This window comes from Mustela nivalis (assembly GCF_964662115.1).
Source record: "Mustela nivalis genome assembly, chromosome: 5".
Classification (NCBI taxonomy): Eukaryota; Metazoa; Chordata; class Mammalia; order Carnivora; family Mustelidae; genus Mustela; species Mustela nivalis.
Window position 1 is genome coordinate 72,678,942 of NC_139024.1, and position 25,330 is coordinate 72,704,271.

General features: G+C 38.4%; 2 protein-coding genes and 1 long non-coding RNA gene across 20 annotated transcripts in view; 2 read left to right on the top strand and 1 right to left on the bottom strand.

Annotated features, from left to right (window-relative positions):
- Positions 1-2,320, top strand: part of ECHDC1 (ethylmalonyl-CoA decarboxylase 1) — a 68,721-nt gene extending 66,401 nt beyond the window's left edge. For all 6 annotated transcript variants that reach the window (XM_082729891.1, XM_082729894.1, XM_082729893.1 and 3 more), the window contains exon 6: positions 1,303-2,320. In XM_082729891.1, coding sequence (XP_082586017.1) covers positions 1,303-1,711 — 409 coding nt within the window. In that variant the 3' untranslated portion in view covers positions 1,712-2,320. The remainder of the gene's footprint in view (positions 1-1,302) is intronic.
- Positions 2,321-3,393: 1,073 nt separating this feature from the next.
- RNF146 (ring finger protein 146) lies at positions 3,394-24,699 on the bottom strand. Of its 13 annotated transcripts, none has more exons than XM_082729886.1 (4): positions 24,565-24,660; positions 22,718-22,784; positions 14,400-14,507; positions 3,394-5,144 (listed from the first exon to the last, which is right to left on the bottom strand). In XM_082729886.1, coding segments are annotated over exons 3-4 (1,080 nt in total). In that variant the 5' UTR covers positions 14,402-14,507; positions 22,718-22,784; positions 24,565-24,660; the 3' UTR covers positions 3,394-4,066. The 13 variants fall into 13 exon arrangements, with proteins under 13 accessions (XP_082586012.1, XP_082586010.1, XP_082586016.1 ...); XM_082729884.1 differs by having other exon boundaries at positions 24,553-24,650; XM_082729890.1 differs by having other exon boundaries at positions 14,400-14,502; positions 24,565-24,632.
- LOC309864440 lies at positions 24,333-25,330 on the top strand. The gene is made up of 2 exons (XR_014311524.1): positions 24,333-24,471; positions 24,865-25,330. It is a non-coding gene; the product is annotated as an uncharacterized lncRNA (long non-coding RNA).

Here is a 25,330-nt window from a genome sequence, read left to right on the forward strand (position 1 = left end):
TTGTTCTTGGTGCTGATAGAATCAAAACACCTGCAGCTGAGCATTTTACACTATGAAAAGCAGAACTAACATAAGGCCATCTTTTGCATCGTGAGTAGTTTGACAGCTATAATTTTTCTTAAAAAATTAAAATTCAGACATGACCTTTGTTCCAGATTACAGTGAAAGCTCATTGAAGTGTGCAATCAAAATAAAACACAGGCAATATTTCCTACACAGGATAGCTTTGTGCATTCTGTTAATAGTACATGGATATTTAACTGGCAAATTATGTCCACTGATTTCTTTGTGTTAACACTCCCTTTCTTGTTCCACTTTGCTTCTTAATCACCCTATTAATAAAAACCTTGTTTGGGGAAAATGCATCCCTGCTACAGGAAATCATCATTTAGTACAACCGCTGCCACTGTCCGCTTTCTTGATGGCAATGCTGTTTCCATCCTGGTCTTGCTGTTATCTGTACTGTGAGGTTAAGAGCACACCTAATAAGCTAACCTTCCTGGGTGTTAAGTTCTGGCTCTGCTATAGTGGCAATGGCCTTGAGTGGTCTATTTATTTAGTCTCTGTGGCTTCAGTTTTCCTTTGTAAATGGGAATATTACTATACCTCATATCCTTGTTCTGAGGACTAGTTAACCTTAGTTAACAGTGCCAACTCCCATCTCAGTCTGTAGTCCTTTGCCCCATTTTATTTTTTCTGAAGCACTTATCACTACTGGTCCTATATTGTTCAGTGTCTTTTCTCATATCAGGAATGTGAACTGAACACACATTTTATATTGGTCATTCCTGGAGTCCCACACCTAGACAACCTGGCATACATAGTGCTTAGTAGGTATTTGCTTGAAGACTATAGATGCTGGGTTAAGAACTAGGTTTTTTTCCTGACAACTATTGACCTTAACTTTACTATGCTTTTTTTTTTTTTTTTTTTTTTTCACAGTATGACCCTAGCATTCCCTACTCCCAGATATTCACTTAGTCCAGATTTTCTCCTTTGGCCACCACTCACTTTAGAAAGCTACTTTGGGGTTTTAGAAATAAACATAAAATAAAAACTAAATTATTTCCCAAAGCAAAGTATAAGTAGCACAATTAAAATGCTGACATCATTTTCAAAGGGAATTATTAAAGACTGTGTAGTAAACTGAATTTTATACTTAACCAGATTCTTTGAACTTGCAGTTTTTAATATAACATAGCTACTATCTATAAAGATTTATGGAGATTTCAGATTAGATAATGAATAGTACTTTATGACTAAAGCACATATACTTAATATTTTTTCTTTTCTCTTTTGCAGATTAATGACTGCAGAGAGTGAGATCAGATTTGTCCACAAAGACATGGGTATAATACCAAGCTGGGGCGGTGCTACCCGACTAAGTAAAATCATTGGCAGTAGGCAGGCTCTCAAAGTGTTAAGCGGGGCTCTCAAATTGGATTCAAAAAAAGCTCTAGACATAGGAATGGCTGAAGAGATCTTGCAGTCTACAGATGAAACTGAATGTCTAAGGGAGGCACAAGAATGGCTAACGCAGTTTACCAGAGGGCCACCGGAAGTAATTAGAGCTTTGAAAACATGTGTTTCTTCAGGCAAAGAGCTTTGTTTCGAGGAGGCATTACAGATTGAAAAAGACCTAGTAGGAAGAGTTTGGGGTGGACCTGCAAATAAAGAGGCTATTGCCAGGAAAAGTAAATTTAATAAATAGTTTTTAAAAATATGATGTACTACAAAGGAAAACCCCAGTGATTAACATTTACAGAAGTTAAATACCATAATTACTTTGAAGGCTACACTAGTATTTGATTTGTTTTTAATCATTTTTTTGAATAGATGAAGTTACTGACCTAGTTTCCAGTATATTTAGGTAATTATCAAGTAATCTGAAATATTCAGCTAAAATATCCCACACATGGCTTAAAAGTTGTCATCAATTCCCACACTAGTTCTTACCCTACAACCCAACCAAAGACCAGTTTTTTAAAAGGAAAAACCTTTCCACAAAACCTACTCCTGGATTATTTTTTTTGATATAGTATTGGTTCTGTCTTACCTGGAAATAATTTACAAAGATAACTTAATGAAAATTGCGCTAAAGAACAAAAGTGGAGAGAGGTCAGGGACAAGATAAAAAAAGGTATGATCAATCATTTTCTTCTGCTCTAAGCAGCTAGGAGGTAAAGAATTGGGGAGGGGGCACCTGGCTGGATCAGTTGGTGGAGCATGTGACTCTTGATATTGGGGTTGTGAGTTCAAGCCTCACACTGGGTATAGAGATGACTTAAAAATTAAGAATAAATTAAATAATTTAAAAAAAGAATTGGTGAATGGCTCTTCTTTTATTATTTTTTTATGGTTCTTCTTTTAAATAAAAAAGCTTCCCACCTTACCCTCCTACAAATTTGGAGCCTTATTTGGTATTTTAATAACCTAGTTTTCTATCTTAAATTCTCTCCCAAACAATAGTCATCATGTGGAAAGTCTACTGACTCTACAAAATTGGCCATTATGTGTATGCCCTGGAATTTCTGAACTAGTAATAAGTACTACTGTTTACTTAATAATAAAATTTAATAACTTTACATCAAAACTTCCTAAGATGTCAAAAGGACTCATGAAGCATCTTCTAACATTTGCATTATAGATCAGATTTCTATTTTCTTCTGAAAAGTAGCTGACCTTTCTTTTCCATAACTAGCTATATTCTAAAAGTAGACTTAATACAAATGTACAACTCAAACTTTTATGATCATCTTATAATACAGGCTCTAAAAAGCATGTAAGTCAAAGAATTAACTCCCAATTCTAACCTATCACAACAAGAGATAAAAGATACTTTCAGAGTAAGGACAGTTTTTATTTGCTATGGTAACATTCAATTCACATTTGAAAAACATTAAAAATAACTTGTATATGCTTCAACACGATCCTACTGTTCTGAGTTAAATATATTAAGACAAACTCACATTACCATTTTTCAGAAACAAATTCTGGATTACCAAGTTAACCCAAGACTTCCTATTTTACCACAAATTCTACATTTTATGTAAAGTAAATTTGTGTCTACTAATGCTGTTTACAAATAAGCCTACCACTTAATTAGTATCAGACCACTAGTGAAGACTGGCAATGAAAATCTAATATGTATGGTCTCTACTATCAGTTATATAAGAAATTCAAGTCTCACGAGCTTTAGGTTTATTTCCATACATACTTATTCCATGCAATTGCTTGTAGATTCTGTTTAAATATTCTCTGAAAAAAAAACTTTCCTGAGTAGGTGACTAAGCTGAATACAACCATTTCAAACCACCACCTGTTTACTGACCTTTGGCCGCAAATGTCAAAATGTTTCCATCCTCTTTCCAGACGCAAACAACAGACAAATTATTTTTTGATAAACTCTAGTATTTATTAAATTATAAATTCTGTAATCAAAAAGAAAAATGCAGGTCAAGAGAAACCTCAAACTACAAGGACTAGACAGCAAAGCCTATGGGAAACGCCATGAAGTATGTTACAGACAAGATTCTGAAACATGAGTTATTAGCTGTTTTCTTTACATTTCCATTTCAGTAACTTTAGTATTTAACAGCTGTTATTCATCTATTTTAAAATCCCAAATTCACATTTATTCTCACATTAATTAAGCTTCCTGTTCATACCAATACCAACATCTCATAGATGCCAAATTTGAGTAATGGTTTTACTTCAATCCATGCAGAAAAATAAGACACAACGCAAGAGTCAGATGAGGACTGTTAATGCACAGATAATACACACATGTTGGCCAAAAGAACTGAAGAAATTTTAAAAATATATAAAATAAACAGATCTCAAGAAAACTGGGTTATTACTAAACCGCTCTCAACTATTAACGCCAAGTTCCTTATATTAAATAAATTCCTCAACAGACATGTTAGACATTTTAATTACAAATCTGTCCTCCCTATACCCTTACCCACCCCAACTCCCAAAAATGCACTACCAGGGATGAGTATAATGTTATGTGGGCAGAAATTTACAGATAACCATTTTAACTTTGAGCATGGAGCGGAAGACTTTAAACTTCAGTTACTGTGCACTGTCCATCGGGCCTTCTAGATCTGACACCAGCATTCACTGTTCCACCCCCTGCTGATAGATCAGTTCCTGATCGATCTGATCGATCAGATACTGTCTGGTTTGCATTAGGAACCAAAAGTCTCTGTTGGGTCAAGGAGTGTTGTGGAACAAGCGCAGATACATCCTCACTATCACTACTGGCATCTGATTCGGTTTCTTCAATGGAGGTGTCTGGTGCCGGTACCCTGCCTGAAGATGGTGATTCACGTTCTTCTTCTCCTTCCCCCCTATGACTCCTTTCAGCTATGCTGTCTCCGCTGAGCTGCAAATGAGCAAAAGAGTCTTCCAGAGAAGTGCTTGCATCAGGGGATGGTGTTGCAGGGCTTGTTAACTGACCATCTACTGATGTCAGGGGCCTTACAGAAGACACTAGAGGCTGAATGGAAGAAGCTCCACTCTGTGCTGATACGCTGTCCGCTCCGTCAGCAGAGCTCTCTCGCGCTAGGTTTACGGTATTAGCGTCACAGTCCAGCCTAAGTCCAGCTACTCCCTTCTTTGGTATATCTATTATATCCCGCTTAATCTTCCTGCGACGTCCATGTTCGTTTCTCCTGTACTGAACCATATTTTCAAGATCAGCAACATACAGAAACCCAGCAATTAACATTTCAGTGCTCTTTTTACCTTTGGAAAAAGCGTCTTCCAGTTCTTTACTAGTGCGCTCATCATACTGCCACCACCCATTTCTTCCTTCGTAATACCATGCATATTCACCATTTCCTCTACTCGCGGCCTTGAGTTCTTCTGGTGACAATAAGGTTGGCTTGTCAAGGAAATCTTCAGGGATTTCTTGTCGACAGAGGGCACATCGCTTTCCAAGCCATGAAGCTCCCTTTACACACAGATAGCAGAAAACATGCTTACAAGGCAGACTGACTGGGTGAACACATGTTTGCAGACAAATGGCACATTCAGGGACAGTTAGAGAAGGTGCAGTATTCGCACAGGACTCATTCGCTTTCCTGTTCGTAGGAAGCATGTTTATTGAGTGATCAATTTCACCACAGCCAGCCATCCTAAGAAAAGGGAAGAAAATACATGTACTATTAAAATTGTATTTCAACTCTTCCAATATAATTCAACAATTCATATTATTATTAAGCATCTATTATATACATGTGCTACATAGTGGACAATGGGAAAACAAAAACGAAAGCCCACCTGCTTATGGAGAAGACTGACATTAACAAAATAAACACACACATGGATGTTAACAGTGCAATTCTGCTAAGTGCTAGGAATGAGAAGTACATGGCAGTGAGCCCTAGATCTAGATTTCTAACAGTTGATTTTAGGTTTCTTCCTGGATGTCTTGAGAGCAAAAAGGAAAACTGAACTCATTATCTGTTTCTTCCTTATTTACTCTATAAAAGCTCCACCCCAAACCCCATGACACCATTATCCACCTTTTTCAAGCCAGAAATCCATCACTGAAACTGCCCTTCTACTCCTTGCATCTAAAACATCAGCAGGTCTTATCAATTTTATCCTAAGTATCTCCTGAATCCACCTACTACACATTTCTACCGTTCCCTAGCCACCAAGTAAATACTGTTTATCAAATAAGTGAAAATGCCTTTTAACTGGTCTAGCCTGACCTCTTGCTTAAAAAGTTGATTTTAGGATAGACTAGGACCTATAAGCCCTGCAATAGTCCTGCCCCCCACCTCTCACACTGGCCTCATCTCTATCAGACTTCCCCTTGATCAGGCTTCCAACCACACTGGCCGCTCCCTTCAGTCGGTTTTCTCTATATGAACATTTCTTTACTTCCTGCCTTCCACATCCCCCATGGACTGACTACTACCCATCTTATCCCTCTTGAGGAAGTCTCCATGACTAGGTCAAATCACCCTATTTTTTTTTCTTTAAATACCTTATTACCATGTACTTCTTATTCCTAGTACTCATTAGAATTTCAGGGTTACATTTGTATGTATGTTTATTTTGTTAACTTAAGTCTTCCCCATAAGCAGGTGGGATTTGTAAAGACAAGACACAGATCACTGGCTCGTCTCTGTATTCCCATACAAGACCTGGCAGAGAGAGAACACTCAAATATTAGCTAAGAAAATGAATGTTTTTCAGTGGAGAATATAGTACCATCATATAAAATAGATGTTTTGAGGGGCGCCTGAGTGGTTTGCTTCCCCCGCCCCGCCTGCCTCTCTGCCTACTTGTGATCTCTATCGAATAAATAAATAAACAAACTTAAAAAAAAAAAAAGATGTTTTGAGTTTTATTTTTTAAGATTTTTATGTATTTGTCAGATAGAAAGCATGCATAATCAGAGGGAGTGGCAGGTAGAGGGAGAAGCAGACTCCCCACTTAGCAAGGAGCCCCATGCAAGGCTCAATCCCAGGACCCTGGGATCATGACCTGAGCTAAAGGCAGAGGCTTAACCGAACCACCTGAATGTCCCTTTTATTTTACTTTAAATAACATTAATTTAAACCGCCTGGCTGAAAAATTTTTAATTTTTATTTATTTATTTATTTATTTTTAAAGATTTTATTTATTCATTTGACAGAGATCACAAGTAGGCAGAGGGGCAGGCAGAGAGAGAGAGAGGAGGAAGCAGGCTCCCTGCCGAGCAGAGAGCCCGATGCAGGGCCCGATCCCAGGATCCCGGGACCACGACCTGAGCCAAAGGCAGAGGCTTTAACCCACTGAGCCACCCAGGCACCCCTGACAAATTTTTTTAAAGAATTTACTTGTATATACCTTGGGAATGTATAAAAATTCTGTCAGTGCACTTAAAGATCAACCCAGAAGCAGCACACTGAAGACTATAATGATAAATTGCAGATGGCCAAGGGAGAAAGGTGACGTGCAATAAGGCAGCTATTATACAATGAAACCACTGCTAGATAAGAAATCTAAAAACCTGATTCTCCCTCTTCCTTACTCTTCAGCACCCAGTTAAATCCAGTCTAAATTTCCTTACCTACAAATCTGAGTTTATAAAACTTAAGTGAGAACAGCCAAAAACCACAAAAAACACAAACGCCAAACAAAAATACTTTGTAATCACTAAAGCTTCACAAATGTTACAATCCTGTAAAAAGGGAGAAAATGACATGAATGTTGAAACTGCCCAAAAGGGAAAGGAGCAAGGTTTGTTAAACTGGATGATACTGGGCTTAAACACTCACATAAAATTTGTTAATTTCTGCCTTATTGAGTCATATGAACCTTTATTTAAAAATTACCATAGTCCATATATGATGCTGAGGTTTTTTCCTTTTCCTTTTCTTTCTCTCTTTCTTTCTTTGACACAGAGAGAGTGACTGAGGGAACACAAGCAGGGGGAGTGGGAGAAAGGAGTAGCAGGCTTCCTGCTGAGTAGGGAGGTTGATGTGGGGCTCGATCCCAGGACCCTGAGATCAGGACCTGAGCCGAATGCAGCCACCTAAGTGCCCCACAATGCTGAGTACTGAAGGACCTAAAGATACATGCCTACTTTGTTAAATAAGGAAACACACATGCAAGCAAAGCAGATAATCACAGTATCACAATATGGCCTAATTCCTGCAATAACATGTTGGGATCCTTATAAAAAGTAATAATGAGGGGGCACCTTGGTAGCTCAGTTGGTTAAGGCTCTGCCTTTGGCTCAGGTCATGGTCTCAGGGTCCTGGGATTGAGCCCCGCCTCGGGCTTTCTGCTCAGTGGGGAGCCTGCTTGCCCCCCCCCCCACCCTGCTCCGGCCTCCACCTGCCTCTCTGCCTACTTGTGATCTCTGTCAAATAAGTAAATAAAATCTTAAAAAAAAAAGTAATAATGAGAGAGAGGTTAGAAGATGGACATGGCTATAAAGTATGGGGTGCAGAGGTGTCTGGGGAGTGGAAGAATTTGAAGGCAGAGACACATACATAGCCCTGGGTCATATAAGCAATGGAATAGGCAAGACATGAAGTTACAAAGGCGATCAGAAGCTAAATCATGAAAGTCTTTTTGTGCCTGGCTAAAGAAACATCTGATTTGATTTTTATCCCATAGAACTAGGAAACCCAGATATTTTATAAATGTAATCCTTTTTTAAATTTTTTAAAGATTTTATTTATTTATTTGACAGAGAGAGATCACAAGTAGGCAGAGAGACAGGCAAAGAGAGAGGGGGGAGGCAGGCTCCCTGCTGAGCAGAGAGCCCGATGTGGGGCTTGATCCCAGGACCCCGAGATCATGACCTGAGCCAAAGGCAGATGCTTAACCTACTGAGCCACCCAGGTGTCCCAACCTAGATATTTTAAAAGGGCAGAAAATGATAGAGGAGTGCACCCAGTGATATGTAAAAGGACTGAGAAACAGAGGTGAAGGTCTCACAGAGATGGGCAACTATTAATTAACTGCTGCTTAAAATGAATGACAGTCTCTCTGTACCACTGATTCTGCTGTTTTAAACAAGAAATAAGAATTTCTGCCTTTTTCCAAGATCAAGCATTCAAAATTGGGTAAAGTCGTTACAAAAGTTATAGTCAGTAAAAATAGTTATGCTCATCAAAACTTGAGAAACAATCCTCTTAGGCTTTAAATCACAGCACATCCAGTCCAACAATCTATTCTCTTACTGCTTTCTCCTGTGTCCTTGGTTCTACAATACACAAGGTTCAAAATGATAGCAAGTTTTGGGAAAGATTGTATCTGTCTAGAAAAGGAAGTGGCTCGCAGTCTCAGTGGAAAGAACAGATTACTATGAAATACTTGATTTCCAAACCTTTTTTCAACCTTTAATTCCATTTCCAATCAACTCCTTTACCAGAAACTCTAGGTTACACAAACTAGCAAACTGTAACTTTTTCCCAACCTATGTTAAGTTCTACCAGATAGGAACTCTAACATGTGGTAGGCACTTAAAAGAGCTTCAAAATATTTTGAAATAAACACTTGCCTTCAAAGATCTTGTCACTTAACAATCTAAGTGAAGCAAGTGAAAGCACTTGCTTCTCAACTGTTTAATCAATGCTGTCCTCCTATTTCCCCAGAAAGAACTGGCCGGGCACAATACATTGTGTTAGGCTCCCTACAACTCATATGTATTTCTTAAATACAAAATCTTAGTACTTCCCAAAATGACAAGAGATAGAATACCACATATTTCGATTTACCTTTGGCAAAAAATTCAGAATACTTTTGTCTGTTCCAAGAAACTTTATACTGCGGTAACCGTCTATGTACATTACTTTCAATTCTGCCAAATATAAGCAGTACCTAATGTACCTGTAAGAGGTTTTTAAAAAAATCACACACTCACACCATGCTTCTGAGTCTTCAGCCTTCTCACCAGTAAAGTTGGGATAATTCACATTCAACTCAAAATTATTGTAAATTGAATAAATTAAATGAAAGCATAAACCTGAATATGAAAACCTCTTTTAATTCATCAGGTCCTACTGCTTTATTTAAACCTCAGTATTACTTTAAACATTTTGGGAACAGAAAGAACTAAAATTAGATACAGAATGGGAGCGCAAGTATTCTTACATATCTTTCAATTTAGGTTAAATAAATCAACTGTTAATGAAATTCTTTTTTTTTTTTTTTTAAGATTTATTTGAAAGAGAGAGCAGGAGGGGAGGGAGAAGCAGACTCCCTGTGGAACAGGGAGCCCAATGCAGGGCTCAGGACCCCAGGATCATGACCTGAGCCCAAGGCAGATGATTAACTGACTGAGCCATTCAGGCCCTGCACCCCTCTCCCCCCACTTTATTTTTTAAATTTTATTTGAGGGAGAGTATTGTTTGAAATACTTTACATCTAATCCTCAGATTACCCTATAAAATGGGTCCACTATTTTGGACTCATTTTACAGATAAGGAAAATATAGAAAGCTCAGGTGATACGCCCAAAGTCACAGGCTCCATTCGTAAATGACTAAGCCAATTCCAAATCTATGTTTCAAACCCAGATGGACCAACTTCAGTCTGCACTCTTAGCTACTAATGAATGCCTCCATGATAAATATGGCCATGATAAAATATACTACCCAAGAGGAAATGCTGCAAAGACCTTGTACATTATGTTATCTTAGTAAACTTAAACATTTTCTCTAAATACCAATGGTTTTGAACATTTTATTTATTATGTATTTATTTTAAAAAACTTTATTTGTCCGAGAGAGAGAGAGAGAGAGAATGTGAGCACGTATGTGAGCACAAGAAGGGGGAGTGGCAGGCTGAGAAGCAGGCTCCTTCTGAGCAAGAAGCCCAATGCGGGGCTCAATCTCAGGACCCTGGGATTATGACTTGAGCTGAAGGCGGACGCTTAACAAACTGAGCCACCCAGGTACCCCAGGTTCTTAAACATTTCTAGATTACAGCATTATTAAGAACAATCTGATGAAATGTTACATATAATTTCAAAGGGTTCAGGATCTCTATGAAGCTGGTCTACATATGAACTCCTAAATAGGCAAAAGGAATTCACTGAAAGGTTTTATGTAAGGAAGTGATAGGCTTAGTTGTTTATTAAAATCATTTGGACAGCTTTTTGGAGGAAGACTCAGTGGCATGGGGCAAAAAAAAGTAGGATTTATAGTAAATCAGATAGAAGATAATGGGAGGGAGGATGCAGATGTAAGGTTCCAACAAATGAATACAAGAAATACTTAGGAAATGTAAGTATTTGCTTTCTGATCATTGATGGCACACCCATCACGATTCAGAATCTGAGAAGAGAGTACGGTTTCAGACATAATGACTTTGAGATACTTTTAAGATCTCTGGATGAAGACAGGTAGTTGACAGCTCAATTTACTAGACTGGTACTCTGAAGAAATCTAACCTGAAAAAAAGTCTGATGAGTCACCAATACATGGTTCTTTATGGAGACACGAAAATGAGTGAATGCCCAAATTAAACCTGTAGAGAGAGCAGACAAAAGGCCCAACCACAGAACCTTGGATTATTTCAGTGTTTACTAATGAGGCAAATTAGCTTACAAAAGATATTAAGAAATGGTCGGAGAGAGATGGGGAATAAAGAGACACCACCACCAAAAAAGCTCCAAGGGAGACCTTTGAAAAAAAGACGGGTCAAGCAAGGAGAAGACTTAATAAAAGTTAACTATTAAACTCATGAAAATTTCCACTTTTATAGTGAAATGTATGGTGTAAAAGTTGTAAGCAACACACATAGCTATTTTGATTTCCCAGAGACTATCAATCCTCCTATCAATAACTCTTCACTCAGTCAAGACAACTTCCTTTCCCTATTCCCCCAAAGACTATTACACAACTTCTCCAACTTCTTAGTTTAGAGATATCCTGGACTCCGTTATCATTCAAAAATTAGTAAGGGTGAATCCCTGAAATTTATCTTTATCCTTACTCTACCTTATCATCAGTCCTCTTGGCTCAAGAGAGAGTACCGCTAGTTGTTTTGAAAAGCTAAGCCCCCTCAATTTCTGGTGTTAGTACCATCCCAATTCCCTCAAGATTTTGGTTCATATTCTCTACCCCTAAATTTCAGTATCAACTACCATGCTTAGTTTAATGATCTCTGTTCTCAATAGACTTTGATTCCACTGCACTGAATGTTATGACCACCAACTCTTTTTCTAAAACTTTATACTGTGCATTTTCATGATGGTACTTTCTCCCAATTTTCCTTTCTATTTTATTGTTTTCTCTTTTCTCTAGTTGCCCTTAAGTACCAGTATTCTTCACAAAGGTGCTGTCTGTGATCCTATTTTCACACTATATTCTGTGTCCACACAGTCTACTGAATATTTCAAATTAATACATATACTACCACGACTCCAAAAATCTAATATCCAGAACATGCCACCTGTATTTCCAATCTGTATTCAAAGAATTTACCTCAATATTCTCCAAGAACCTAAAATAAAACAGGACTAAAATCAAAATTTCTGCTCTCCTAAACATTCATTCTCTTTCCTGTTTTTGATCTTGCCTAAAACTCGGAGCCATTCTGGATGCTCCCTTATTCCTTAGCCACTTCTCTTTTCCGTAACAGAAACCTTTAGAATGTATGCCCTTTATTCCCAAAGCCTGTAATCCCAATTCTGGCTTCTTGGATACACTCTTGTACTAACCTCCCAAGTAGACTCCCTGACTTCGGTCCTTTCTCCTCCTCATGCCTTTTTCTCAGTTTAATCATGTCTAATTAGTCTTCTTTCCAATCTTCAAGTTTTCTACTGCCTACATTATCTAATCCAAATTCCTAAGCACTGGCTTCCGAGTACATTGACATAAGCCTTTAGAGTAACGCAGACTTAACTAGAATCCTGGCTCCATCATTTATTTTTAATACATGGACCTTGGAAAGCATTTCCCAAACCTCTCCAAAAGAAAGAATTAGCTGGTGTGCTCTACCCTGGAAATTCGCACATATCTGCTTTATAGTCTAAAAATCTGTGTTTTTAACAAGTTTTTAACAGAGAAATTTGGAAAACACTGACCTAGGGCAAATGATTCCATCTTTCTACTTCTGTTTCTTCACCAATAAATAAGCTATTATCATTTTTCACAGTAATTAAATTCAATAATCTAAATAAAATACCCAGTAAGCTCCTAGCAATATAGGAGGTACTCAATACTCACTCCCTTTACCAACTCTGACATCTCTTCCTATCTACCGCACTTTGCCACATGGGATTGCTCCCTGACTCCCCTAAGATACCCTGATATTTAGGGAGCTGTGCCCCTCCCTCATTCCCCTGACTTGAAAAACATTTCCTAATTTTCTCAGCTTGTTAAAATTCTGTTTATTCTTCAAGATCAGGCTAAAAGTTCTTCTCACTCTGGACCATCAGAGGGACTAAATCCTCTCAGTTCCAAAAGCATCTTATTATTACCTCAATATGGCATTTCTTCCACTGTTTAATTAATATTTATGGTTCACTTCCTAGACCACAATCTAGCTCCTTGATGACCAGCACCTATAATATTTAACCTACAGGATTTAAACACACACACACACACACACACACACACACACACACACACACACAAACACACAAACACACACATGGGCAGATAACATATGAATAAGATTAAATAAGACATATTTGCCCCAATTTTATTTATTTATTTTTTAAAGATTATTTATTTATTTGACAGAGAGAGATCACAAGTATGCAGAGAGGCAGGCAGAGAGAGAGAGGGAAACAGGCTCCCTGCTAAGCAGAAACCCCGATGCGGGACTCGATCCCAGGACCCTAAGATCATGACCTAAGCCAAAGGCAGCAGCTTAACCCACTGAGCCACCCAGGCACCCTATTTGCCCCAATTTTAAAGAAAAATGCTTATAGGTTTCACTTTTCTTTTATCAGATTCTCAACACTAAGAACGATACTGCCATACTTTTAATATATAATTAAAGCATCATATTGAAGTAGATAGCAATGGTTACATGTCAACCTGAAATAACATGTGAAATAATACCTAGAGGTTGGATAATGTTCATATTAACTTGGAAGACAGAAATATGTTCATCATGTAAAAATATACATCAAGAATAGAATGACATTCAAAATGGGCAAAATCATGGTAATGTAATATTTTAAAGCATATTTCACAAAAATGAAACAATAGGAAAAACACAACTGGTAAAACTGGGGGCTAGAGTGAACTCAATTAAAATGCAGTAATATATTAAATTTTTTAAAAATCAACTAATCACAATCCCGGTGCTTAGGTGGTGCAGCTGGTTAAATGTCTAACTCGTGGTTTCAGTTGAGGTCGTGATCTCAAGATTGTGAGATCAAGCCCATGTCGAGCTCTGCACTCAGCACAGAGTCTGCTTAAGACTCTCTCTCTTTCTTTGCCCCTCTCTCCCCTACACTCTCTAAATCTTTATTTTAAAAAATCAATTTAAAGAACACTTCAATTTAGCTAAACAAGCTTTTAATAACAGTATTTTTAAGTCCTGTTAACAACTAGTATTTTTAAGTCCTGTTAAGTCCCTCTTGTTTATAGAATGTGATACTGTCTGCCTAGTTTGGTTTTTAAGTAAATTAGTATGAAAAGAGAAAGTAGAACCTAGAAGATCTAAAAATTCCCAGTTTTTTAGCCTTCTATGAGAAAATTCTTTTGTCTTGTTTCATTGACTTTTATAGAAATTTCTCCTAATAAGCTTTCTGGATATCTACATTAATAATAATTTAACGTGAATAAAATTACTAACTCAATAAAACATCTAAAACAATACAAAATGCTCATTTTGTATAATTAGGACTAAATATAACATACTTGGCTAATTGCATTTTATCAACTGCATCTTTGGGACAAACCATGATGCCATACTTACATTTCTATTACAGATCCCACAGCTGTCTGTCACAAAAATAAACAATCATCTTCACAGGCAGTCAAACAGTGTGAGGTATTTTGTCTTCCATGGCTGGTTCATTCTGTGCTGCAAAAGAAATTATTTCATCAACTTCTACAAAGATTAAGATCAGTAAAATTAGTCAATTATGTACAATCATTTAAAAAAATTCAGTGGCAAATTTTATCTTAAAAATGAGAAAATTTCAAAACAAGGATACCAGCTTTCACCACTGCTATTCAACACAGTACTGGAAGTGCCATTCATTTCTTACAGGCTACTCCAAACAGAAACCGCCCATTGCAAAAGAATGAAGTTGGATCCCTACTTCACACCACATACAAAACTAACTCAAGACAGACCAACTACCTAAAATGGGATAAAACCATACAACCCTTAGACGAAAACAGACGGGTTTATCTTTAGGAAGCTGGGTTTTGCAATGGATTCCTAGATATGAATGACACCAAAAGCATGGGTAATAAAAGAAAAAGCAAATGGTGGACTTCATCAAAACTAAAACTTCTGGACGTTAAAGGACATTGTCAAGCAAGTTAAGTCAACCTACAGAATGGGAGAGAATCTTTACAAATCATGTACTGGTAAAAAAACAAAACAAAAAAAACAAATCATGTACTGGTAAGGATTTCATATCCACAATACATTAAAGAATGCCTACAACTCAACAACAAAAGGACAAAGAATTTTTTTTCAATGGACAAAAGATACTTTTTCAAAGAAAAAGATAAATAGATAAATAAATAAATAGATACTTCTTCAAAGAAGATGTAGAAACCGCCAATAAATACATGAAAAGATGCTCAATATTATTTGTTATCAGGGGAAATGTAAATCAAAACCACACGAACTGCTGCTTCACATCTGTTAGGATGGCTATAATTAAAAAAAGGGGGGGGGACAGGAAGCATTGGTGAGAATGTGGAAAACTGGAACCCTTGTACACTACTGATGGGAATGAAAACTAGTCCAGCCACTGTGACGTTTGGTGGTTCCTCAAAAAAATTGAACAGAATTATCATATAATCCAGCAATTCCACTCCCAGGTAAATATCCAAAAGAATTGAAAATAAAGACGGAAACAGATACTTGTACACCAATGCTCTCTGCAGAATTATTCACAAAAATCAAAGGTGGACACAACCCAAGCACCCATCAACAGAAGAATAAACAAAATGTGGTATACAAATACAATGGAGTATTATTTACCCATAGAAAGAAAGGAAGTCCTGATACATACTATAACATGGATACACCTTGAAAGTATTTTGCTAAGTGAAATAAGCCAGACACAAAAGGACAAATACTAGGATTCCACTTAAATGAAGTACTGAAAATAGGCATATTCCGGGGCACCTGGGTGGGTTAGTGGGTTAAGCCTCTTCCTTCTGCTCTGGTCATGATCTCAGGGTCCTGGGACTGAGCCCCTCATCGGGCTCTCTGCTCAGCAGGAAGCCTGCTTCCCCCCTCTCTCTGCCTGCTGCTCTGCCTACTTGTGATCTTTGTGAAATAAATAAATAAAAATCTTAAAAAAAAGAAAAAGAAAGAATATAGGTATATTCAGAGACAGAAAGTAGGTAAGTTACCAGGGGCAAGGGAGAGGAGCAAACAGGGTTACTGCTTAATGGATACAGAATTTCTGGTTAAAATGATGAAGCTGTGGAAATGTATAGTAGCGATGGTTGCACAACATTGTGGATGTAATTAATGACAATGAGTTGTACATTTAAAATGGCGAAGATGGTGAATTTTAAATTATTTTATTTTATTTTATCACAATAAAAATGTTTTTAAAGTCAATCAGGTTCTATATGGACAAATTAGCCCACATGCAATGTATTTCATAGCCACTGCCTTTCTACAAGAAAGTAGTGTGTGAAAAGACTAGAACCTCCGGCTATGTATATGTATATCCAAGTTTACAATTGTTAAACCAAACTTCTCCCAAGATGCCTCTTATTCAGGGAATCCAGAAGCACCAACCAAAACATTTCAGCCATTAATCCTTCTTTTAGTATTCTCTCCTGCCACTTCACGATGTCCAGTGCCGGAGGCACATCACAACACAGAACTCAGAATCAAGCAAACATAAGGACTAAAAAGACTGTAAGCCTCACCGTAACAGCAAGAGGGAAGAGTCGAATCAGCAAGAGGGAAGAGTCGAATTCTTCCAGTTCCATGTGCCTCTCACAATATAGGGGTTTTAGTGTTTAAAGATAAATTATTTATCTTTTATAGAAATTTTTCCCAGTGAGATTTTAATATGAGCCAGCTTATCCTACTTAATGTTTAACATTACAATCATCTGTTTTAGAACCAGAGGATTTTCAAAAGTGACTCAAAAAAAGTTTCTAAATAACCTTTTCGTTATACAGACTTTGGAAACTTAGTCCACACATTATATGGACTCCATTGTCATGACCACCGCCCGTACTCCCCACCACAAACCCTTTTACTTTACCATTTAGGTGCCTACAACTTCCATGGCACCACAGGAGATGTCATTCATTTCTGTTCTACAGGTACTCAAAACAGAAACTGCCCATTTTTACACACAGGACAGGAGGAAACATTCTACTATTCTATCATTATTACTCTTAACAAGAACAGTATTTCTTTGAAGGCTCACCACTGACTATGTAATTACCTACAGCTCTTCTAGCTTAACCTTTAAGGCAGTGACTTAATTTTCACTATTCATCATCCTCTCCATCCTAACTTCTGACACATTACTGTGAACCAGTTTAAATATGACCCATTCCAACTCCTAACTAAGAGGTTCTTAATCTAGCCCCACTGAGGCTGCTTATTAGAGATATACATTCTCGGGCCCTAACCCGGGACACTCTAGGCCAGTAGACCTGGATGGCGTTTAAGCCGGGAATCTCCCCTTAAGTGAAAGTGATGCAGGTAATCATCCATCAAATCCACTTTGAGAAAAACTGTACTCCGTTTTCAATTCCTATTATCCTAAATTCAGTAAATTTCATCTCCCTGTCCATCCAGCAAAAAAATATGATGATACACGTGGAACTATAAATCACCTACAGTGCTACCTCTCTAAAATTGTAATCTCTGTCTTAGATTACAAACTCTGGTCCTTCCAGCTAACTTACTCATGCCCACAACTGTTTAATTTCACAAGGACCTCTAGTTTCTTGACAGCCTTCTTTTCTTAGGCAGTTGACAGTCTCATTTCTTTTCCTGCCCAATCTGGAACCCAATCATTTTAACTTCTTTCTTAATAGAATACTTGTCTTTCACATCTGTCTCTCGTCTAAACATTCTCCACAAACCCCCATGTCTGCACGCATCTTACAAAGTGACATCTCAGTTTCCATGCTTTAATCAAGGAATGCAGATAGAGAAAAACAGAAAATCCTTTTCTCATCTCTCATCTCATTTCTCATCTCTCCAACCAAATTCTGTCAACTTTTATCCTGAACACCTTTGGAATCTATCCTCTACTCTCTTGCCATTGCTAGTGTCCTCAGTTCAGACATGTATCACCTCTCATCTGAACTACTGTTCAGTCTATCATGCTTCAGTAACACCCCTCAAATTTAAGCCTCTGAATGATATGCTGAAAAGGCAAAATGGGCCTCCCATATGTGAAGCCCCATTTTGGTTCTTCAATCTATACAATAAAGGCAAAGCTCCTAAGGACAGAATTCAAAGGCTTTTGACCTCAAACCTAAATCTCTCTCTAGTCTTACTTATCTCCTACCACCACTCTCACGGATTCATAACCTAGTTGTGTAACAAATTACTCATACTTCCCTAAACCTCCCCTTTGTAGTGTTGTACTTCCTCCTCCTAAAACAATCTAGCTCTTTTACAGCTTATGAATTTTACTATACTACCACTTTCTCTGACTATCTCCCAAAATTTGTTCCCTCTACTATATTTTGTACATTCTCCTATTACTGTATGGGGATAACCCATACACTGAAATTATTTGTTTGCTTTTAACTTTCTATTAAACCATCAACCTCCTGAAGATAAAGACTGTCTTTTATCTCTAAATGGTCAGTAAACTGCCAATCAGGTTTTGCTGACTTGAAGTGTTATTTCTTGGATGAAGGAATAACTTCTTAAAGTAACTGTTGAGAAAAATAAAATACTGAAACAAATTTATTCACATAACACCATTTGAGTTCTGTGAACAAGCCAGCCACTAAAGATATAAAGATAACCAAGTTCTAATCATTTCTTTAAAGAGCTTAAAATACAACAGAGGGAAGTTAATACATTTACAAATGTAAGATTCAAGCCATCTTTACATCTTTTGACAAGCACATCATTCACCTACAGCTTTGTTCACTGGCAATGAATTCTCCAGAATGAGGATAAAAAAACAAGAATAAAACCAGTTTTAGTAAATCTTGCAAGCTACAGTGACTTTTCCAATTCCTATATCCCATGGATAATTTTCAAGTGGACCCTAAATGGATAACAGTTAGGGGGGAGGAAAATAAACTAAAATCTATGTAGTATTCTAGATCCTAGCTATACAAACTGTGTCCCCAACAACTATATCAGCATTTACCTGGGAGTCCCTTACAAATGAAAAATCTGGAGCCCCATTCCATAGCAAGAATCAGATCTCCAGGTGGTTCATATGCATACTAGAAAGTTCATGAAGCTCTTGATAACCTTAAAACAACCCTGTATATATGACTATACCCATTTTATAAATGAGGAAACCCAAACCCATAAGGATTTAACCCCAAATCACAAAGCTATCAATATTGGGAGATGGGAAGTGTTTCTTTAAAAGTGTCTTAAAAACACTTTTAAAGTGTTTCCTTAAAAAAAACTTTTCTTCTTCGGTGTACTCTATCTCAGAGAAGTCTAGAACAGCAAAACCAAAGAGAAATATGATGCAAGCCCCATTTGTAATTTGAAATTTTCTATTAGCCATATTAAGAACAATAAAACAGGTAAAATTAATTTAAATACTTTAACCCCAAATATTTAAAACATTACCACTTCCAAATTTCATATAAATTATAAATGTGGTATTTTATATTTTCATGTATATACTCTTTGAAATTTGGTATTTATTTTATACCTACAGCACTAACTCAGTTCAGACTAGCCACTTACCAAGTGCTCAACAGCTCTATGTGGCTAGTGGCTATCATATTGGGCAATGCCAGTTTAGAATGTCTTGCGTATTAACAATCTTTTGACATACCAAACTGGCAATTTATTACCAGAATTGCTGAATTAAGAAAATGAACTCCATGTTACTTTCTTCACACCTTTGCTGACACAGATAAAACAGAAAACTGCATTTTGTGTTATAATCAAAACTGACTAGTTTCAGTGATACCAATTCTCCCAAGCTGATTCATCCACTATAACCTCTGAGAATTACAATGCCAAGTGGACATAAGACAGGGCATAGCATGTAAATAAATATTCAGAATGGTCATATGTAGTAGTCCTTAGAAAATTTCTAATTTGTAACTGAAGATTTTTTTTTTTAGTGAGGGGAGAGGGAGGCTTTTCCTTTCATACAAAGATGTAAGATAAAATAGTGAATTCTAACTATAAGCCAGAATTAATTTGGTAAACATAAATAATTAAAACATACATAATTCTTGCTTCAATGAATGATTTATAAATTATACACCGGACTCAATATAATTTATGAATTACTATAGTAAAATTTACCACACTATTTTGATATGCAAATACCAACTTTCTTTAGGTGAAAATTTGTACAGAAAAGAACTATTAGGAAGGTAATATAAAAAGAGAAAAGATTTGGGGCACCTGGGTGGCTCAGTGGACTAAAGCCTCTGCCTTCAGCTCAGGTCATGGTCCCAGGGAGGGTCCTAGGATCAAGCCCCGAGTAGGGCTGTCTGCTCAGCAGGGAGCCTGCTTCCCTTCCCCTCTCTCTGCCTACTGTGATCTGTCTGTCAAATAAATAAAAAAACTTAAAAAAAAAAAGAAAAAAAAAGAAAAGATCTGAAACTACATTACATATTTCTGCCCCTTAACAATTCTAGGGGAAAAAGATGACAGACTAAATTTCAAAATATATGAGTTTAGAGACCGTCAGTGAATTTAAGTCATTTACCCACTCAACCAATTAGTAAATAAGTATAACTGAAAATAAAGTAATACCATACTATTTATAATCTGTGACCACTCAACAAATTCACACTTCTATTATCTGAATATGCTGTTATCTTCTCTGAAAATAGGACTAATTACAGTTCCACTTTTCAAGTCAGTCACAAAATCAAAAAACCACCATTTTTCTCCACATAACAGATTCAAATAAATGATTATCTTTTCAAAAGAACTTATCAAAGAAAAAGGAAAGTATATAATAGCTAAAATATCAAATTATAAGGGGTGCCTGGTGGCTCAGTGGGTTAAAGCCTCTGCCTTCGGCGTCCTGCGATCAAGCCCCTCGTCGGGCTCCCTGCTAAGTGGAGAGCCTGCTCCCCTGTCTCTCTCTCTGCCTGCCTCTGCCTACTCGTAATCTGTCAAATAAATAAAAATCTTAAAAAATACATCAAATTATAAAGATTTGAAGACTTCCTATATTTTTCCAATTACTGACAGCTATTTAATAAAAGTTTTTACTCTTTAATTCAAAATACACAAAACAGAAAATGTTCTATATAAAAGCTAGCAGTGACAGAAAAGAAAAATACTTCAATGAACTTTCCAACTTGTGGTATACCAACTCAAAAAAAAAAAGGAAAAAATCAAGACCAGTGAACGAAAAAATAGAGACGGGATATAATTTAGCAGATACATCTTAGTATTTCTTAAGAGTCTCAAATTGAGAGAGATACCTAAATGCCCTAATGTTTCCATTTTTAGCTTTCCCTCTCATCCCCTGCTAAAACTCAGCTTACAGAAAACACAGGTCATACTGGGAAACAGAAGTCTTTAGTCAAAAATCATTTCAACTAAATGAGGGCCAATACTTGATATGATTTTATTTTACCCATGTGGAAAAGCCTCTGAGTGATATGTTTAGAAGGCAAAAGGAGCTTCCCATATGCGAAGCCCCATATTGGTTCTCCAGCCTATACAATAAAGGCAAAGTGCCTAAGAACAGTATTCAAAGGCTTTTGACCTCAAATCTAAATCTCTCTCTAGTCTTACTTATCTCCTACCACAGCTCTCACAGATTCATAATCTATTTATACCAAATTATTCATACTTCTCTAAACCTCCCTTTTGTAGTTCTGTACTTCCTCCTCCTCGTATAATCCAGCTTTTATAACTTATGAATGCTACTATACTACCACTTTCTCTGACTACCTCCCCAAAACTGTTCCCTCCACTATATTTTGCACATTCTTCTATTACTGTATGGGGATATACCCATACACTGAAATTATTCAAGCCCAAAATGAAGCTTGAACTCAGGACCCTAAAATTAAAACCTGAGTTGGGATCGGGGTAGGACACTTAACCAAGTGAGCTGCCCAGGAGCCCCAACACTACACTATCTTAAAGAATTACTTCCTTTATTGTTTACTACTCCCCTTATAAACATTACTGTATGGCAATCTATGACCTTCACACTCGTCATATTCAAGCATTAAACCTTTACATCTCCCTACCAACTGTGGCCTCTGCATTTTATTTTAAGCAAAACATGAAATGTGACTGTGAACAAATACTGTCTTTTCATCTCATCAAACAGACATTTCAAAGCCTGCAGCCATTTTGTAAATGAGAAAGGCTCTGTTGCTAATTATATGTGTGACCCTGGTCAAATCCTAACTCCCATGTTATTTAACCCTTCTCTTTTTTCTGTAATTCTAAATGCTTTAACATAAATTTAACAGGTTTTATTTTAATTAATCCAAAAGGCAGTAAGCCATAAACACTAAATATTCCATAAATAGGCACAGGTGGCTGTAGAAGAATGTTAATAAAATGGTTTCCATATCCACAAAGATTATTCCTTATCCAACCTGTTGTTTCACAAATTCATGTTCCTTAGGCACAATCAAGAACGAGGGAGGGGAATGTAAAAAAGGGTAGCACCCTCTGTTACTGACACTGGGGAAAAAAAAAATCAACTACTCAGCTAACAGTACATCAGGCATTTCATGCCAGTAAATGGCTAATACATAAAATAATCTCTAAACAGACTAATATTGTGAAAAGAAAAGACTAAATACTAACTTTTCCTTCCATATTAAGTTAAAAAATCATTTTTGGATCCATTAAAAAAAAAATCTGTCCTAGTCTTCTAACAATTCAAATCAGTGGAAACAAACAAAATACTTTACCAGTTGACACGCGACTCCTCAAAGAAAAACGCCATTTCTCTTTTTCATCCTGATGTCTGATGACTAGCTGTTTGGAAAAATAGTTTCCCTGATGATTATAATTCTACCAAGTTTTTAACACACAGTATATAACAAAAACTTTCAAATGTTTACCATTATTTTAATTTTGCCTACAACTTACATTGGCCCATTTGAAAAATAAATTCTAAATTGAAGAGCTGGTTTAACAAAATGTTTCAATTTAAGATACACAAGGCTAAAACAAACACACCCAAAAATCTATTTCTAGTGTAGCATTCACTTTTCTGGTTTTCTCTTTAAATCTGCTTGACCTATTTTCATGTGTTTTTGGAGCACTCAGACACTCAAAACAAACAGTATTTGCTGGTCATGAAAACAGCAGAGCCAACATCATAAATCCTATTATTTCTGTGGGGAATTTCTTCATGTGTCCTATATTCCACGTCTTTCTCAGAGTCTAAACATAGATTCATTTGCTAAAAAGACAAAAAGTCTTAAGTCCTCCAATTTCTGTAATTATACACTGTTTTCAGTGCCAATGTTATACTTTCTCATCCTATTTAAAAAGTACACACACGGGGGGGGGGGGGGCGGAGTGCACCCAGGCGCCTGAAATGTCAAGCTATAAAGACAATGCTTTTTCTACCATTTCTTGGCTTTATTCTTCCCTTAATTCCACCCTGTTCCAATATTACAAAAAATTTACTTAAAATTTGAGTACTTTTCGAAATTTGGTTAAGTGTGACTAAACTGGCACTTAGGATAGAAAAATAAAAACATATACGAAATGATTAACAAGAGAAACCTCCAGTTGCCAAATGTGTGTGTAAACGCAAAACAGTTTTACAGCCTTCTCTAGATCTACAGAAAATAAAACAGCGACAACAATGGAAGACCCGTACTCTTTCAGATGGGATGGGGGGGGGGGAGGTAGGGAGAGAATTCGTACTCAGCAACCAGAACAAAGCAACAGCCTCCGCTTTTAAGATGCACTGAGGGTCTGGGGGGGGGGGGCGGCTCAACTGGTAAAGAGATCTCTTAATTGTTCCGAAGATTATTACTCATCCAAACAACGAGAATACGCAGCGCTGGGCTGAACCAGGGCAAGGTGGAGGGACTGCTCTTCCTACTAGGCAAGACCCAGACACTGAGCAGGAGGAGGAGGGAGAGAGGGAAGAGAAGGAAGTAGCCAAAGACACTCCGGAAAAAGACAAAATACAGGGAACTGTACGCCCCGGCTGCGATCTGACCCAAGGCCCGGGGAGAGGCCTCCACACGGGGAGACAGGGCTCAGGACCTTCAAACCATAGCCGCCCTTAAATCTTGAGCACGGAAGGTCCCCCAGGAGAGGCCTGACACCACCACCAAGGGAAGAGAAGAGGAACCGGGTTGCCACCAAAGGCAGAGACGAGGACCCTGGCGGAAGAGGCTGCGCAGTAATGGCCGCTGCTCCTCCCCTCGTACCCCGACCGTGACCAGCTCCGGGCCGTCGCCCAGGGCAGGGGCTGCGGCGGCGGCGGCGGACAACGCAGCGCCCGTCACAGTATTCTCGCCTGCGACAGCAATCAAGGTGGGGGCGGCGGGAAGAGCTGAACTGCCCCATCACGCCTGGGCGCCGAGAGCCGCGGCCGCGCCGGCCCAAGGGCGTCCACCTACGTACCGGCCCCTGACCTCGCCGCCGCCCCGCTCAGGCCCGGAGTGTAGGGCCGACCCGGAGCGCGTCGCTCCAGGAGGTGACACCGCGAGCCATCACGCCTTTCCCTGGGCTAGGACGTCAGAGTGGCTGACTTTGACCCTTCCCCGAAGAACCTCACCCTGACTCCAACCTCTCTAGCCGCAGTCGCGGCCGTCTCGCAGTCTTTCCTCCTCGGCCTCGGAGCCCGCAGCGGCCGGGAACGCGCTCGACGGTCACGTGACAGCCCGTCGCGTCGCGAGGGGGCGGGGCCGCGCGGGGCGGAAGTAGAGCCTCGTACTGGGGCGCTTGCAGTAGCCCTTCCGCGCGGTGTTTCTCCGCGACCCAACACTGAAGCGAGGGGTTGGGGATCTACTTGTTACTACCTTTGGAGACCTGCCGTTTCTGCCTGGATCGTTCTAACGGCTTTGTATTGTGCTTTGTTTGTGATTAGGTACCGGAGATCGAAAGAAGGCGGTCCACCGGTGAGATGTGGGGCAAAGCAAGGAAGACGGGTGTAGAACCGGCAGGTGGTGCTGCTCAGAAACCCCGCTTCGAGACCCAAGAGAAGCCTTTGGGCGCCTAGCTGGATTTGGGGGTACAGAGTCCTGGCAGAGTACTGCTTGTTCTCATAACAGCCACAACGAAGGAGTTCTTTGAGAGTTGTAGTTAATTCACCGTCTGAAGGGCTGAGCAATTTAATCGAAAAAAAATATATAGATCTTAATTTCCTTTTGGGTGGCTCAGTGGGTTAAGCCGCTGCCTTTGGCTCGTGTCATCATCTCGGGGTCTTGGGATCGAGCCCCGCGTCTGGCTCTCTCCTCAGCGGGGAGCCTGCTTCCCTTCCTCTCTCTGCCTGCCTTTCTGCCTACTTGTGATCTCTCTCTGTCAAATAAATAAATAAAAATTCTTTAATTTCC